This window comes from Microtus pennsylvanicus, chromosome 16 (assembly GCF_037038515.1).
Source record: "Microtus pennsylvanicus isolate mMicPen1 chromosome 16, mMicPen1.hap1, whole genome shotgun sequence".
NCBI classification, from domain to species: domain Eukaryota; kingdom Metazoa; phylum Chordata; class Mammalia; order Rodentia; family Cricetidae; genus Microtus; species Microtus pennsylvanicus.
In genome coordinates, this window is record NC_134594.1 from 35,700,296 (window position 1) to 35,718,495 (window position 18,200).

General features: G+C 38.4%; 1 protein-coding gene across 1 annotated transcript in view; it reads left to right on the forward strand.

Annotated features, from left to right (window-relative positions):
- Rsrc1 (arginine and serine rich coiled-coil 1) overlaps window positions 1-18,200 on the forward strand; it is a 290,661-nt gene that overhangs the window by 68,545 nt on the left and 203,916 nt on the right. The window contains exon 9 of the mRNA XM_075950688.1: window positions 16,728-16,898. Within this exon, the coding sequence (XP_075806803.1) occupies window positions 16,728-16,898 (171 nt within the window). The remainder of the gene's footprint in view (window positions 1-16,727; window positions 16,899-18,200) is intronic.

Here is an 18,200-nt window from a genome sequence, read left to right on the forward strand (position 1 = left end):
TGCAGGCTTTATAGCTGGGTAATATTGATGATTATTTTGGCTTCCAGTAATATTCAGAGTACCGTCTAGAACTATATATAAATGCTAGTTCGTAGGGGTGAAACTTCTAGTTGGGTAACAACTTGACATGTCTAAGTTTGATGACATAAATAAGTTATGTCTTCAGTAATACAGCCTTACTGTGATGTTGGGTGGGGTGGATCTATGGAACCACTTTTTCTAAGGACTTAACAAGATGTAACCCATTTCTGGCTCCCCTATAGTTATATAGTGATAAGATATAGTCATCCTAATTTGCCTCTTGAATTCCCTAGTGATGTAGAACATATGTTACAGTCCATATTTAATATCCTACGTCCTCTTGGTGAAATGCCTTGTTTTGATCATTTCTAATTGAAGTGCCTGTATTTTTAATTTTAATAATTGTTTTTAATTTTAATTATTTTTAATGTTAATATTTTAGCTCTCACTGTGTTGCCCAGGCTGACCTTTAATTAATGGACTCAAGCAGTCCTCCTGTTTTAGCCTTTGAGTAACTTGAGAATACAGAAGAGTAACTCCACTTCCCAGTAGCTGGTTCTTTCAGTTATAGCTTGTCTTTTCATTCTTTTTGCAGGATCTTTTCCAGAGCAAAAGTTTAAATTTTAATAAAGCCTAAATTTCTTAATTTTCCTTTTATATTTATGTTTTTGGTGTCATTTGCGTCTTCTTAGCTATTGTTATTGTAGTGTGGTGATACAGAACAATCTCAATGTGAGCTCACATAGCTTGCAGTGTTATGATATTAATTTTACTCATGCCTTTTTACTGGTAAGAACAGAGAATGCTGTTAATTTCTAATAGACATTAAGAATTTTTATTCATGGAAAAAGATCAGATCAATGTTTAACTGAATTTATTAAGAAAAAAATACATAATGTTAGGACATTTAGGAGACAAGACAAAAAATTGGGACTGTAGTACCAGTATTTACTCATTTAAAAAAATATTTGAGTATTTTTTGTGAGAGGCACAGTTCTAGGTACTTGGGATACATTTGTTAAATAAAAACTTCCTTGTTAATCTTCTTGAGGAGTGTGAGCAAGGATAAACAGTAAATACCATCCAAGAAGCATTGTATTATGTGTCTCGTGGGGGCAAAGAAGACAGGGTAGTGGTGTTGCAGGTTGGGAGAATTCATGTTTCAGTATTAACAAGGTAGGAATGCAGGATAATAAGGAAATGGTGTTTAGGCAAGGGCTTGCAGGAGGCTGTGGGATATGAGGGATCTGAGCAACAGTGCTACCAAGGTATGGAGAGTTAATTCAGAGGTTACAAGTCAGAAGGATGTCAGATGGGTTTCAGTCTTCTGGATTTTATGTTAGTCACAAATCATTTGTGAGGTTCACAAAGTCAGACATAAAACTGACACTTAATGAACACAGCTATAGTACAGGTCCCCTTTTCAGGCGATAAGGATAGTGTCCAGCTGGGGTTCACACTGGCTTTGAGTAGATCAGAGTATAACCTTATTTTTAATCCCTCCGTAACTCACTCACCTTCCAGGTTAGTCCTCTGAAGGGTTTCAGGCATTGTGTATGTCTGTAGGCACTTTCAGTGCTTGGCATTCTGGGCTCTCTGACTTGTTCAGGACTGAATTTGAGAACTTGGGGCAATATTGAATTTCCTTAGCCTCCCAGAGTTAATGTAGGCCAAATAGTGACGGTAACTACCCTTAGAGCAGGATGGAATCCTTTTTTGTTTTGACCCCTTTGCCAAGACTGTGTGCTTTGTATTGGAAGCACCTTTCCCATGAAAGCACTTATTACTGCAACTAAAATACTGACATAAACTACTTAAGACTATTCTTAGATTTGGAAGAGAAACAAATAACAAACTCAAAGTAATTGAAAATCAAATTTAAAAATTATACAAATAGTTTTCTGACTTGACAAACTAGCCAGTCTGTATTGAATATATATTTTCTCACAGCTTTGTATTATTAGTGTCTTGTGATAAATTTATAACAACCAAACTTGCTGTCTTTTAACAAAATCTTTGAAGGAAAAAATTAGTTACAAATTTCAAAATTATTTGTTGGGAGGATGATTTTCTTTTTTTATTGACTGTGAAGCAATTGCTAAAGTAGATTAAATATTATCAGAGATTGATTGCACAGCTATATGTTTCTATTTTTATCATTTATTGATTTCTTGAATATAAAAAATTTAATTATAGGCTTAGCTCCTGCATGTTACAAAGCATATTATGTTGATAGTTTTAATTCTGAAATAAGGTAGTAGAACAAAAGTTCATGCTTAATAACTTAGGTTTGCATGCATATACCTCATCCGCTTAAAATTATTTATCTATCTATCTATCTATTTATTTATTTATTTTACGTCCTACCGAAGTTTTTCTTTCCTCCTTTCCTCCCAGTTCCCCTCTCTGGCCCCACCGCCTTTTCTTACTTCCCAATCCACTCCTCATCCTTTTCTTTAGCTCACTAGTTTTAATGCTGAAATAGACTAATAGCCACTATTTAATTTGTTTAAGTGAAGAAGTAGTCAACTTCCAAGGTACTAGTTTATTTAGTTGATAAGCACTTCTGGTTTTCATTCCTTTCTATCCCAAACAGTGCAGGGATCTTCCATTGTTGCACTGACTGATAATGCAGGAACTGGCTTCATCATTCTGTTTTCTTTTGGGGAAATTGTCATTTTTCTTCAACAAAACTTTTCACTCTATTGAGAAACCAAATATTTTGTCTTTGAAAAAGACTCTTTTATATACTTATAATTAATAACAATAAATATAGATAATTACAATGAGTATATTGATGAGATAAACATCATCTTAACTTTCACAGTAATTTTTAAAAGTGATTTTGGTGCTCTTGAGAAGGAGTGTGCTCTCATTCTTAAGGACGTCATGACAAACTTCACCTGAAAGCCGCCAGGTTTAGAATATATGCTAGTAGCTACCAGCTGTTAAAAATTTTCATTTGCTGACTTTATTCTTTTGCCCCTTTGTAATTTAAATGCTTTTATTTAAAGTTTAAGGTAAGGATATTGTAAAGTATGTAGCATTTTGAGATTAAATGGTGTCCAGAACATACAGTTCAAGGAGTTAGTCCAATGTAATTGGAGGAATTATTAAATGACACTGACCTCATTTCCTTTAGAACAATGAAAATTAATAGTTTCACATTTTATTAGGCTGATATTCCAGATGTAGTATACATTTAATTAAGTGTAGTTTCCTTTTAGTTATGGTATGTGTATCTGTTTTTTGTCGCGAATTCTTTCTAGTTTTACAGTTTTCCACATGTTTTCTTTCACCATTTATGATTTTTTCAAAGCAGAGCTATAAGGAGTTAAATCACTTTAGCATGCAGCAAAACAGTTCCCATTCAAACAATAAACGCTGTTTTAAAAAGCCTTTAGATCTTCTGTCACTTCATAAATATAAATATATAAAAACGTTATGCAGTTGTAGTGCCCACCTGCTAATTAAATGCAGATTTTCTCAAACTTGTTTAAAATCTGCCTGTTTGTTTCAACTCCTTCTCTGCTCGGAGTGCATATGGCCCTCGTGAAACTAATTATGCTTGTGGAGCAGCTGTTAAATTTAGTGCAACTAATTTTATCCAATATTTTACATTTTAATTGATTACCTGTGAAGAAATTAGCAAATTAACACGTATTGTACAGTAACTGAATGGTCTTTTATGGTTACTTTCAGATTTTACAGGCGAGCTAGGCACTGATAGAATAAAGGCACTTCTAGGGGTTTTTGGTAGGAGAATTATTGGTGGACCTTGATTAGCTAGTGTGAAAATTTAGGAAGACCGATGAGTGATGCCAGGCATCTGTGTGTCCTGTGTCTTAAACATGAGAAGCAGATTGGAAAGTAATAGCTTTTTCACAGAATTTTGGTAACATATGGGCTTATCTGGATCTGAGAAGTCTTTGAAGATCTTTGAACTTGACTAAATGACTTAACCTTTGGCTGAGTGGGTGGGTTGTGTGTTTTTAGTGGGGGAAGAACTGGCATTCTGTGTTTCTTTCTCTTTTTCTTTCTTTTCCCTTCCCAATTCTAGCCTTTCCCGTTTTTCTTAGAAAGTGGAGACTGGAAAGGATGAGTAGGAATTTGCGGTGTGAGCATTCCAGCACTTATCAAACAGATCCATTTGTTCAAAAGGAACAAATACTTTGAGAATATTTGAGAAATGAGTCTGTATAGATGCTTATTTTCCGTTTTATTTATTTGTTGTTGAAACTGATACCACAATCAGCTCTCACAGGCATTGTCCTTAGTTGAAAGGCTATAGGCAGACTTGGCTTCAGACTTCAGTTTTAGCACTGTCTGTGGTCTTTGACCTTCCCCAGGGTTCAGTTTTCCTCAAACCAAACCAAAACCATGAAGTGCCCCCGCATAGGATTGGGGTTCATCTTCTAAACACATGAGAGAAAAAGAGAGAGGGGGCAGGGGAGGGGAGGGGAGGGGAGGGGAGGGGAGGGGAGGGGAGGGGAGGGGAGGGGAGGGGAGAGGAGAGGAGAGGAGAGGAGAGGAGAGGAGAGGAGAGGAGAGGAGAGGAGAGGAAGAGAACAACCACTGTTTAAGTACTTGGAAGTAAACAGTATCATGAGACAGCTAATAAATAAGCTTCCTAAAAATACCAGCACAGTGTTATGGGGAAACCTCAGGGCCTGTGTCCTGGCTAAACAAGAACATTATTAAATGTGCATATTATTATGAATATTTTAAAACATTAAATATTATAGTAAATAAAAATGGTTTTGATTTTATTATCTTTGAATTCTGATACTAGTAAATCTTAATTTGAAAAATAGGCCCAGTAAACATGTGTGAAATTTTAATAATAAATAGTTTTTCAATTGGGCTTGTAAGTAGGGAATTACTTTCCAAGAATATGCAAATAAACTCTATTTACACACTTGATTTATACCACTCAGACACTGGAACTTGTCCTCTTGGTGAAGACAGGTGATGTTGATCATTAGAGATAATACAATATTTGGGAAACCTGTTGAAGTCATTATGTTTCTTTAAGGCAGAGGAACACCAGTAAATAACAAAAGCTGAAAATAGTCAAGTTGCTTAATTTTCTTATTTGAATTCTGAATGTGTGTATTTTGCCCCCAGAATATAGTTGCTACTAATGTAGCATTTCAGCTCTTTTTAGTTCTTTCTGCATGGATTTATGTGGATTGGACCGAAATGATTTATTTCTTTTTCTGTTGTCTTTTTTCTTCCTCCCCCATCTTTCTTTCTTTCTGGTGTTGAGCACTGAGCTCAGGACTACATCCCCCACTACTATTACGATATTGATGATGAGTTTCAAGGAGCAGATAAAACAAACAAACAGATTAACAAAGTTTCGCCCTTTTAAACTTCATATTTGAAAACATTAGACATTCATTATAATAAGCACGATCTAAGGCACCTTTGTGTAGCTGTGATTTACTGCTTTCATGTAGTTATAGTTTATAGTCTCTCAAGTCTTACTTTCAAGCTTGGTTAAGACATTTACTATAGGAGAAATTTAGCTTCAGTGTTACAACTCTAGGACTAATGTCTTGATGTGGGAGCTCTCTTTAATACTGTGGATGGGAACAGTATTTCTCTTCCTGAATGGTATTTTGGAATTTGGTTGCTTCCCAGTGTATTTTTATCCCATGGCATTTCAGCACATGTATTTATAGATTAGAACATCCCCACTGCAGACTTCTCCATTCCTCTCTGTTCTGTTTCCTCCTGGTTAGTACAGTGCCTTGCAAAGTCTTGTTGTCCTGTCTCCTTTAAGGCTCCAGAGTTGTTAACAAATCCTCCAGGTTTTAAGTTTCCTTTTCCTGCTTTGTGGCCTGGAAACTTAGGTGAGAAAGAAACGAGGCACTCCAGAGTTCATTTAATATATTTCTTTTTGTGAGGATTATAGTCTGGTACTGCCTGACTGAAACAAGTTGTTTTGCTTTGTGCGTGTGTGCACATAGCTGGAGGCCAGAGGTCAATCTTGAGTGTCTTTCTCAGTTACCCTGTCACTGAAACTCGAGCTCCCTGATTTGGCCAGCCTTCTCAGTGTTGTGTGCTGCTACATCTGGTTTCTTTAAAAATAAACAAACACACATACACACACAATTGTGTGTGTACCTGTTCACATAGTGAGTGCAAGTGCCTTCAGAGGTTGCAGGCACCAGGCGCCCTGGAGCTGGAGTTACAGTTGGGTTAGAGCCTTGTGACCTGGGTGGGGCATTCTGTGCAAGAGCAAGTGCTCTTTAAGAACTGAGGAGCCATCTTTGTAGCCTCGTTTCTGGCTTTTTTTAGGTGTGTTCTGGGCTTGAACCTCAGATCTCCAGGCTTGCATGCCCACCTCCTTACTATCTGAGCCATCTCCCGAGCTCTAAAACACTTTTCCTGTTCTTTTTATTTGTGTTTCCAGTGGGTTGTTTTCATTTAACCACAGCTCATTCACTGTTTTTCTCTTTTCCTATCATTTCCTTTGACAATTTAGCAACTTTGTTAATATTTCTGAAGAACCAGATTTTGTATTTATTAATCTTCTGTTTTTTTCATCTTTGATTTTTTTTATTTTCCCACTTACTTTGAATTCAAAATCTGTCTTTTTTTTTTTCTACTCTCAAGATCGGTGCTTATCCTGCTTTTACACTGTTCTTCACCGTGCTCATTTGGCTGTAGGAGTCTTTTCTTCCGACTGTATTTTGGCTGTAACTATATCAGATAGATAGATAGATAGATAGATAGATAGATAGATAGATAGATAGATAGATATTGATATTTTGTTTGTTATTGTTTTGTTTTCAAGACAGTGTTTCTCTGTGTAGCTTTGGTTGTCCTAGAACTCACTCTATAGACCAGACTGGCTTGCTCTCACAGATATCTGCCTGCCTCTGCCTCCCTAGTGATGAGATTAAAGGCGTGTGCTACCACCACCTCCCTACATTTATTGAATGATATTTAAAAATATTCACTGTGATTTCTTCTTTCCTATGAGTTATATAGATATGCATAATTAATTTTTGGAATACTCTACCTATTTTTTGTTTATTCTTTTCTCTTTAATTCTCTTCAGATAGAACATTTTCTGTTTTAAGTATGTTGAGTTATGGTTTGACTTGCCATATGGTTTATTTTAAACAATATTATCAGTTAGCATGATGATAAGAATAAATAATGTGTGGTTTTGAAGAATAGTAAGATAGCTGGATTTAAACATTTATCCAGGTCTTTTGTCTTTCCTTATTGCTTATTTTGTTAGTTACCCAGAACTCACACTCAAATGTACAACAGTTAGAATTGTTCCTTTAAGATTTTTACTATTGCTTTATATATTTCTTGGCTGTGTTATTACATGTTACAAATTTGGATTTTTTATTCTTTTGGTGTAGATTGAGCTTGCCATTATGAAATGATGACCTCTCTTTATCTCTCTGTGCTCCTCCCTAAACGACTGCTTTGCCAGATGTTAGCACAGTTCTTCACTTTTCTTTTTGCTTATGCCTACATATTTTTCCATACTAAACCTTTCTTTGATTTTATTTTTCAATTTCATTGTGAAAATTGTCTAGTTTTGCTATTTCAGTTTGATCATCTCTTCCTTTTTATTTATATTCTTTAGTTGAATTATATTTATTACTAATATGCTTAAATTTAAATTTACCATCTTAGTCTTTATTTTCTGTTTGTCCATGAATCTATTTTTTACTTCATTCTTTTAGATTAATTTTATTTAATTTTTTTCCCTATGGGCTTCCCCCACACACACCCTCTTAGGTTTCAAGACATGGCTTCTCTGTGCAACTGCCATATCTGTCCTGGCACTTGCTCTATAGACCAAGCTGGTCTCTAATTCACAGAAATCCACCTGCCTCTGCTTCCTGAGTGCTGGAATTAAAGGCGTGTGCCCCTCCCTTCTGGCCAAAACTTGCAGTCCTTAGTTATAGTTTGGATGATTGATTTAGAAATTGTCATATACCCTTGACTTGTTTGTGAATACCAAAAGCTAGTACTTATAGTACATCCTTTTTAGTTTGTCTTTAAAGGACAGTTTGCTGTTTGCTGCATTGAAGCACATGTCCTGTACACCCCCGCACCTCGAACTCCTCGGTTTTCTCTGCAGGTTTTAGTGGAGAAGGCTGATGCCAAGTTGATTCTTTGTCAGTTTTAGTGACTCACGGTTTCAGAGGTCTCATTTCATTGTTGCAGGAAAGGCATGACAGAGCAAAGTATCTCCACAGCCAGGAAACCGGGAAAGGAAGCACCCCTGCTCATTCTTTTTCCTCGTATTGTGTATGCCTTGCTTACCTACTTATGGGATGCTAGCACTGAAGTTTAGGGCAGTTTTCTTCACTAATCCTTCCTGAAAATGCCCTTAGAGACCCAGAGCTATGTATGCATCACTGATCTCTGTGATCTTCTTAAAGTAGGAGACAATAATTTACTGTGATATTCAGTTTTCAGATTCCTTGATGTAATCTTTGTTCTGTAGAGGTTTGAGTTTCAGCATCTTGCTTTCTAGTTTTCCTTTACCACCAACCCATCGATGTACATCTCCTTTTCCACAGTATACAGGGTGCAGGTCTTTAAAAATTCCCCTCGTTATGGCTTTAATTAGGTTCTGGTAGTGAGTAGAATTGGATCTGTTTACAGTGTCCTCCTGACATAAAATCTATGCTAGGGTTTATTCAATGTATAATTATTTAATTTTAATTACAGTTTTATTTTATAGCAAATGTTATCTTTATTTGTAGCACTCAACCTAAGGACTGTTTGAAGTACTGAAGCTGTTTTTTGAAAGACAAAATATTAAGGTATCTGTTTTGATTACATGTGTTTAGAACTTATTAGCCAATTAAACTTGAAAAATTGGCTTTTGAGGGCAGTAATTCATTTTATGTAGAGATGTTATGGTTATTCTTCTTATTCTGTAGATATTGAAAGCATTTATCTGGTATAATAGGACATCTTGCTGTCCATTTATTGCTTATATATTGTGTGTTCTAGAGTCCCACATTTTTTACCAAATGGTTCTTTGCTTATAATACATCTCCATATTGGCTTTTGTACTCCAGAGACTTCTAGAGTGATTTATCAGAAAGATACTTATTTAAGGAACTGGGGACAAATAACATCTTAAATGTTAATATAGTTTCCTTTCTCTTTTGTCTGTTAGGCCAGAATAGGAAATCTTTTTATTTTGATTTGTCATTTTTTTCTATGATGAGACTCTAAAGATTTGAAAGTAAAGCTACTTAATTGTAAACAAAACTGATCATATGTCTAAGATATGGATCTTATACAAATTTGTGTCACATAATTTTTGTGATTACGAAGAAGTCAGTAGCTTAATCAATTTTGTTTTTAGCTTAATTCTTTTAAAATCTGTGTGTGATTTTAAACTATTTTATAATTTAACTCTGCCTGTAGTTTTGCATTTTCTATTTTTCTTCCATTGTTATTCTTTGGAGTCTCTTTTTAATGTGAGATGCTAAGATGGAGAGGCCCACAGTATGAGGATTAAGATAATGAGCATTGTCTTTTAAAGGAAGAAGACCCTGTATCCTAGAATGACATGAACTTCTTGATTATATTTGGTGAATAATAAGCAAGATAACTTTGGAGAACTGCAGGCATATGTTTTCAACAGCAAAGTGCTTATGTCAGATAGCTTTGAAGCTAACAGAATTTTCTTAATTGATAAATTGAGAATAAAGATTGACAAGGAAGGTGCTGAGGGGAAGCTGGGTTTGATAGTAACTGATCAGATGCCTTGCTGGTCGCAGTAGCTTTGCTCCAGTGATGATGGCATAGTGATGATGATGTGTTTGTCTGGGGACAGTGCCAGTCGACTCTTGCTTTCCTGGGATAGTACCTTAGCTTCTAGACCTCTGCTTGTCCTCAGCAGGCTTCAGTTGTTGGATGGTAGGTGACGGGTTCTTCCTGTTGAAGCAAACGTGATAGGTCATTTATTTTGTTATTGAGGATTACCTGTGGAGAAGACTTGTTGTTTTTTGTTTTGTTTGTTTTATGTCTTTTTGCACTTTAGATTCTTATTTGCTTTCCTGTTTAATAGAAATAAATACAGCAAAATTTGGGTGAGCCATATGCTAAACTTAAGATTGTAGAGGTTTGGAATCAGAATACTGCTTTATTGCATTAGCTTTAGTAGAAGAGAAACAAACATATTCCCTATGGTTCTGACTCGGCTGCTACAAATCCCATTAGTGCACTTCAGTTGCTGCCCTCTTGATGCTTCCTTTCTCCTGACTGACATGGCTGCTAATGTCCAATTTCCCTAGGTAAATGGTATCTTATGGCAGTTGGCATTACTCTATTTTGCATATAAGGAAACAGGTTGTCAGAGAAGAAATAACTCATTGAGAAAAACCATTATTTTGGAATTATTCATTTTAACTTAATATTTATCTAATTTTATGTACATTTCTAACACGTATATTTAGTTAAGAGTGCAATGAAAATTTTGCCAAACTGTACCTCAACTATAACCCACAATGTAAACTAGTAATGGCTATATATCTTTTCCAGCAGTATTCTTAGAGGCAAAGTAAGCAAACTACATTAAATTATTAGACATTTATTCAAGATATAAAGCTCTTAAATGTTTTTAGCGTTGAAAGCAGCTTATCTATCTTTAAAGAAATTCTTGGTTTCTCCCTTCCCTCACCCTAGCCACTGTGGCAGGTGGAGTGAGAGAACTGGCCCTGCCCTCATCCGCACACACCAGAAAGCAGGCTTGGCCCCTTGTCTGGGCAGCACACTAGAGCTGACCCCGTTGGCAAGAGCACAGGTGAGCCGGGCTTGTAGGCATGAGAGCCTACAAGCTGCCCATTCCCCTTCCCTCGTATGCCATGGAATAGCAAGGGTAAGGGAAATATGCCTTCCCCCACCCCTTGTCACTTGTGACAGGCAGGAGAACTGACCTGGGGTTGGGCATGAGACTGGAGGAGCCGGCCCTGCCCCTCACCAAGGGCAGCAGTCTGGAGAGCGACCAGCATCTCCACTGGGCAAACAATAGAGCTGCCCTGGTGGTGTGAGTGAGGGTGAGCTGGACCTAGGGTGTGAGAACAGGAGAACCGGCCCTCCTCCTTGTGTCTGCTACATTGGGTGAGCATGGCAGGGCAGTTCTGGGGAGCTCTCCTGGGAAAGCTGGTCCAACATTTACCCCATCTATGAAAGGCTGGAGCACTTGAAGTGGCTGGTTCTGCAGATCCAAAGCTGCAGGATCCCCATGACACAGAGTAACAACAGGATGTCCAAGAGGAGTCCGAGTGAGGGTCCAGTGTTGAGAGGGTAATGGAAACCAGAGGTCTCAAACATCAATGATTCATTGCAGCAAACACTTATGAACAAAGATGCATGGACTAAAGGGACTGTGTGACTCAGTGAGCCACACCATAGCTTCCATGCTGAGATTTTTATTTTGTATTTTTTTGTTTGTTTGTTTCACTTAAATTTTGTTTTGTGGGGAGGCTTCAATAGCAAGGGAATGGGGGGGATGAGTGGAATCAGGATGCATGATGTGAAATCCATAAACAATCAATACAAGTTAAGCATTCTTAGTTAGCATACATTAATTCTATGTGCTATATGCATATTATATGCTAGTTAACATATAAATATATACAAACCCAATTATTGATACCTATATAATAATATATGTTAATACATAATTTTGTATTTTAATCTCATTTGTCAATATGACATGTATGCATTTTATGTCATATTTAAAATTAATTTTTTGTACCAATGTCTTGAAGATTTCCTGTTTTCCTCTGGTAATATCAGTCTTAAATTTAATTCTTAGATCCATTTCAAATTGAGTTTTGTATAGGGTGAGAGATGGGGCTCTTGTTTAGTTCTTCTGTGTTTAGGTGTCTACCTTTCCAGCACAACCGTTTATTGGAGAGGCTTCTCCATTCTTTAGTGCATATTTTGGGACCTAGTCAAGAATTACTTTGGCTGCCCTTGGTTTTCTTCAGGGATCAGCACTGAGCTCCATTCATTTGTGTGTCTGTTATTCAGGCCTCATACTGTGTTGCTGACTCTGAGTGTATAGTGGAGCTATTTCTTAAATTCCAGTATTGCGATGTCTCTAGCTTTGTTTAGCAGTTCAGATTTTTTGTATTTCCACATTAACTGTTAGGATTTCTTTTATAGCTTCATGAAGAAAGCTGTTGGCATTTTGACAGGGATTATATTGAATTTGTAAATTGCTTTGGAAAGCTATGAATGTTTTAACTATTAATTCTTTCAATACTTGAACATGGGAAAAATTTCAGTGTTTTTATGTCTTTCATTACTTTTGTTAAGATTTTGTAACATTTATTGTAGAATTCTTTAACTTCCTTGGTTAAATTTGTTTCTGGGCTTTTATTTTATAGCTATTGTTATGAGCTTGTGCTCCTGATTTTCTCATCTCTCTGGTGTATTAAATGCTGCTGAGTCAGCTAGATATAAAGCTCAGTAGTAAAGCATTTTCCTAACGTCAGTGACACCTAGGTTTGATTCCCAGGACCACCAAAAATAAAACTAAAATGCTACTGAGACATTTTGATTGGTTTTAAGAGAGGATCTTGCTACGATAGCCCTAGAACTCATTGAGTAGCAAGGCTCACCTCCATCTACTGATCACTTGTCTTGACTTCCCAAGCACTGGAATTATAGGTTTGTGCCATCATGCCTGGTTGCAATGAGTTTTGTATGTTGGCTTTGTATCCTGCAACATTACTGATATTATTTTATTAGTTCTAATAATCTTTTGGTGAAGTTTTTAGGATTTTCTGCAGATAGTATTGGATCATCTACAAATTAGGATAGTTTGACTTCATCCCTTTCTTGTTATATTTCCTTTATTTTGTTTTCATGCTTAACTGGTTAAAACAAGACTTCTGGCACTGAAAGTCCTGATAGTAAACACTCTTTTCACAATGCCCGCTACGACTGTGGCTAGATTCCATAATTGTGATTGAGTCATTATGAGATGCAGATTCTGATCTCATTATCTACCACTCTGTCTTTACTCTCACTCAACATACTGTTTTTCAGATTATTTCAGTTCTAGAATTTCTATTTTTTGTTTTCCTGAGGGTTTTTGTTGTTCTTGTTGGCTTTTTACTGAGATTGCTTAGTTTTCTACTCATTGTAAGCATGGTTATAAGTACTACTTTAAAATCTTTGTCTGCTAATTCAAGCATCTGCCCTACTGTAGAGTCCATGAGTCCATGCGCATCCACTGCACTGTTTCCTCTCTCCACCCCTACTGTAGAGTCCATGCGCATCCACTGCACTGTTTCCCCTCTCCACCCCTACTGTAGAGTCCATGCGCATCCACTGCACTGTTTCCTCTCTCCATCCCTACTGTAGAGTCCATGAGTCCATGCGCATCCACTGCACTGTTTCCCCTCTCCACCCCTACTGTAGAGTCCATGCGCATCCACTGCACTGTTTCCTCTCTCCATCCCTACTGTAGAGTCCATGTGCATCCACTGCACTGTTTCCTCTCTCCATCCCTACTGTAGAGTCCATGAGTCCATGTGCATCCACTGCACTGTTTCCTCTCTCCACCCCTACTGTAGAGTCCATGAGTCCATGCGCATCTACTGCACTGTTTCCTCTCTCCACCCCTACTGTAGAGTCCATGAGTCCATGCGCATCTACTGCACTGTTTCCTCTCTGCATCCCTACTGTAGAGTCCATGAGTCCATGCGCATCCACTGCACTGTTTCCTCTCTCCATCCCTACTGTAGAGTCCATGTGCATCCACTGCACTGTTTCCTCTCTCCACCCCTACTGTAGAGTCCATGCGCATCCACTGCACTGTTTCCTCTCTCCATCCCTACTGTAGAGTCCATGTGCATCCACTGCACTGTTTCCTCTCTCCACCCCTACTGTAGAGTCCATGCGCATCCACTGCACTGTTTCCTCTCTCCACCCCTACTGTAGAGTCCATGCGCATCTACTGCACTGTTTCCTCTCTCCATCCCTACTGTAGAGTCCATGAGTCCATGCGCATCTACTGCACTGTTTCCTCTCTCCATCCCTACTGTAGAGTCCATGCGCATCCACTGCACTGTTTCCTCTCTCCATCCCTACTGTAGAGTCCATGAGTCCATGCGCATCTACTGCACTGTTTCCTCTCTCCACCCCTACTGTAGAGCCCATGCGCATCCACTGCACTGTTTCCTCTCTCCATCCCTACTGTAGAGTCCATGTGCATCCACTGCACTGTTTCCTCTCTCCACCCCTACTGTAGAGTCCATGCGCATCCACTGCACTGTTTCCTCTCTCCACCCCTACTGTAGAGTCCATGCGCATCCACTGCACTGTTTCCTCTCTCCATCCCTACTGTAGAGTCCATGAGTCCATGCGCATCTACTGCACTGTTTCCTCTCTCCATCCCTACTGTAGAGTCCATGCGCATCCACTGCACTGTTTCCTCTCTCCATCCCTACTGTAGAGTCCATGAGTCCATGCGCATCTACTGCACTGTTTCCTCTCTCCATCCCTACTGTAGAGTCCATGCGCATCCACTGCACTGTTTCCTCTCTCCACCCCTACTGTAGAGTCCATGCGCATCCACTGCACTGTTTCCTCTCTCCATCCCTACTGTAGAGTCCATGAGTCCATGTGCATCCACTGCACTGTTTCCTCTCTCCACCCCTACTGTAGAGTCCACGAGTCCATGCGCATCCACTGCACTGTTTCCTCTCTCCACCCCTACTGTAGAGTCCATGAGTCCATGCGCATCTACTGCACTGTTTCCTCTCTGCATCCTAAGAATGGAGCACATTTTATGTATTTGTTTGTCTATATAGCATATAAAAAAATCTATCCTGGGCATGATGAGTATCATGCTGGTAATACTGTTGTGTTCTTCTCAGTAATGTGATCTTAAGTCTTTATTTCAGCAGGATATTAACTTGATTTGAGGTTGCAGAGGTCTGTGTTTATGTGCACAGCTGAAATTTTGGGTTCATGCTTTCATCCTTAGCGGTTTGGAGTCTGCTGTTCTTAAGATGATTTGAGTTTCAAACAGAGCTTTGAAAATAGTTTACATAAATATTTTTTTCGATATCACAGAGTTGGGCATGTAGCTTAGTGGCTTAGCACCTATCTCAAACTCTGGGATATAATTTTTGACTTTTTCTTACAGAATTCACCTTTTATTGTCTGTGCTGCCAGTTGGTCCTTGGTGGGTTTTCTAATCTGAAAATTTTTGGTTGGTTGGAGTTTATCTGTTCTGGGTGCAGTCTTGAGTTTACCTGAAGAGTGGCGGCTTTCTCATTGCTGTTCACTTTTTCAATAATATGTGTCCCATCCCACTCCCAGCAAACTCTTGCTTTTGGTCACGTTCCTGTGCCTTATTATAGTGTTAGTTTTCTGTAGGATTCTGAGTCTGCTAGAGGAATTCTCTCAATACTCTGACGAGGACCTGCATTCACTCCTTCTTAGCCCATGATGTATCTCTTTATATGGTTCACGCGATGGAGTGGTTAGTGGTCTTACTCGCACATTGAGAAAATGGAAGGGGCAGTGAGTAGATAAAAGAGAGTCTAAGGATAATGAAAACCCTGGTTTTACAGATTATGTTAAATACATTTAATTTGTTCTATTGTTTGAGGAGACCTAAGACCTTATTTGAATTTTGAAGACTTGGCTTCGTTTGCCTTTTCCTTGTTCCCTTGTGGTGCTGTTTATCTGTACTTCTAGTGTCTCAGGAGCCTGAGGCACATTGGTTGTTGGAACTTGGAAGTTCAAGACTAGTCTGAGTAAAACAGGATGCCTCCTTGGCAAAAACATCCAAAGACAACAACCAAACAAACTTTTTACTTGCTAACACCTTTGTGTATGTGTATTGAGGTGCACTCACCTGTGTTAGCACTTATACAGGCTGGAAGCTCATGTAGGATATCTTCCTCAGTCTCTTTTCTACCTTACTTTTGAGAGAGAAACTCTCATTGATTTTAGAGCTCACCATTTTGGCTAAGTCAGTCAGCAAGCAGGGTGTCAGAAGCTGCCACAGTCCACCTGTCTCCACCGTCAACACTGAAGTTACACATGGTGGCCACCACGCCCAGCTTCTTATGTGAGTGCTGGGGATGCAAATTCTGAGCCTCATGCTCTCATGGCCAGTGCTTTGCCCACTGAGTCATACTCCTAGCACCTATTTTGCTAACATTTTTCTTCTTAACATGAAGTTGGTTTTATTTATAAAGTTTAGGTACATAGCATGTTGTGTCTAAAGTCATATGTTGTACATAAAGTCAGATGATTAGTTAAATTATATATCTATAATCACACATTTCTTTGTTTCTCTCTGTCTTCTCCACCCATACACCTGAAGATACTTCCTCAGAAAATGTATACTGTAGAAGTTATTAACTAATTATAGTTATTAAGATTATATTCTTAGTTTTTATTCAACTTACATGACAGTCTTTTATCCTATTTCTTTTTCTAGCATTTTAATTGAACCTTAATTTCCTTCAAAATCATCATCATTTTTATATCATCATAGAATTTTAAGTGAGTGTGATCATGTGTATGTTATCCTTCATATACTTCCATTGCATAATTAATTTTTGGCTCTAGAGTTGAAACTAAGTACTTTAAAGTAATTTCAAAGGTCAATTGCTTGTTTAATCCAAGGCAGACTAAATCTATTTAATAAAATCTGTTCACTGTAGGTCCAGGTCAAGACCTCGTCCACGTTCCCATAGTCGAAGCAGTGAGAGATCCAGCCATAGAAGAACTCGTAGTAGGTCTAGGGACCGAGAACGACGCAAAGCACGGGACAAGGAGAAGCGGGACCAGGAGAAGGACAAAGGCAAGGACAAAGAAGGACACAACATCAAACGGTGAGTTGATGAGAGCTGCTGGAGTGAAGATTAGTAATGCCACAGCAGTGTGCAGACTAAACTTTCTCTCTGAGCTGCTTCCTGTTCCTGCCCTTGTGGGTAAATTCCTTTAAGAGGAAAAGAAGGTAAGGGCTTGCCAGTATCTTGCATGGTTCTTGAAGTTTTTATTCTCTAAAAATTTATTAAGTTAATTTTAATAACAACATGTAACTCTTCTTACATTCTTTTCTGTTCTTTTTGTCTCTACCTAACTTTTTTAAAAAGATTTTTTAAAATTTAAATTAAATGTGTTGATATGGGGAATGAGCATATCTTAGTAGGGTTTCTATTACTGTGAAGAGATACCATGACCACAGCAACTCTTATCAAAAAAAAAATTAATTGAGGTGGTGGCTTGTAATTTCAGAGGTTCAGTCCATTATCATCATGGCTGGGAGCATGGAGACATGCAGGCAAACATGGTACTGGAGGAGTAACTGAGAGTCCTACATCTTGCAGGCAAAAGGAAGTCATCTGAAACATTGTGTGGTATCCTGAGCATAGGAGGCCTCAAAGCCCAGCCCCATAGTGACATGCTTTCTCAACAAGGCCATTCCTACAAAGCTCCACCTCCTGATAGTGTCGCTCCCTATGAGATTATAGGTGCCAGTTACATTCAAACTACAACAGTGCACATGTGTTCTGGTTCCTAAGGAGGCCAGGAAGGGAGCATGTAATACTCTGTAGCTGGAATTACTGGCCTCTGGGAGCTGGGAACTGAACTCAGGTCATCTACTAGACTTTCCAGTTCTCTTACCTCCTGTGCTGTACTCTGCATCTTCTGTTCTCAGCTTTTATGTCACATTCACAGTGTTGATATGAAGCCCTGTCTGGACTGCTGGCTTTTATTTACTTTTTGAAATGTTAACCTTGTGACAAAAGTTTAAAAGATGTAATTTTTTCTTGACCATTCCACAACTATCCTAGGAAATTCAAATTCTAGTTTTAGAACATTATAAGAAAAGAGAAAGGGGTTAGATGTTATATAATTTCTCTTCTCATTGCTATGTCAAAACAGCTGAGAAAAGCATCTTTAGAAAGGAAGGTTCTTTTGGGTCACAGTTAAGGCTCAGGCCATCGTTGTGGAGGAGGCCATGGTGTCAGAAACTCGAGGCAGCTGGTCACAAAGCCTTCTAGTAAGGGTGCAGATAGAGGTGAATGCCGATCCTCAGCTCAGTTTCTCCTGCTTCTTCTGTCTGGGACTGCAGACCACGGAATGGTGCCACCCACTCTTTCTCCCCGCAACGCTCTCCCACATTGCTG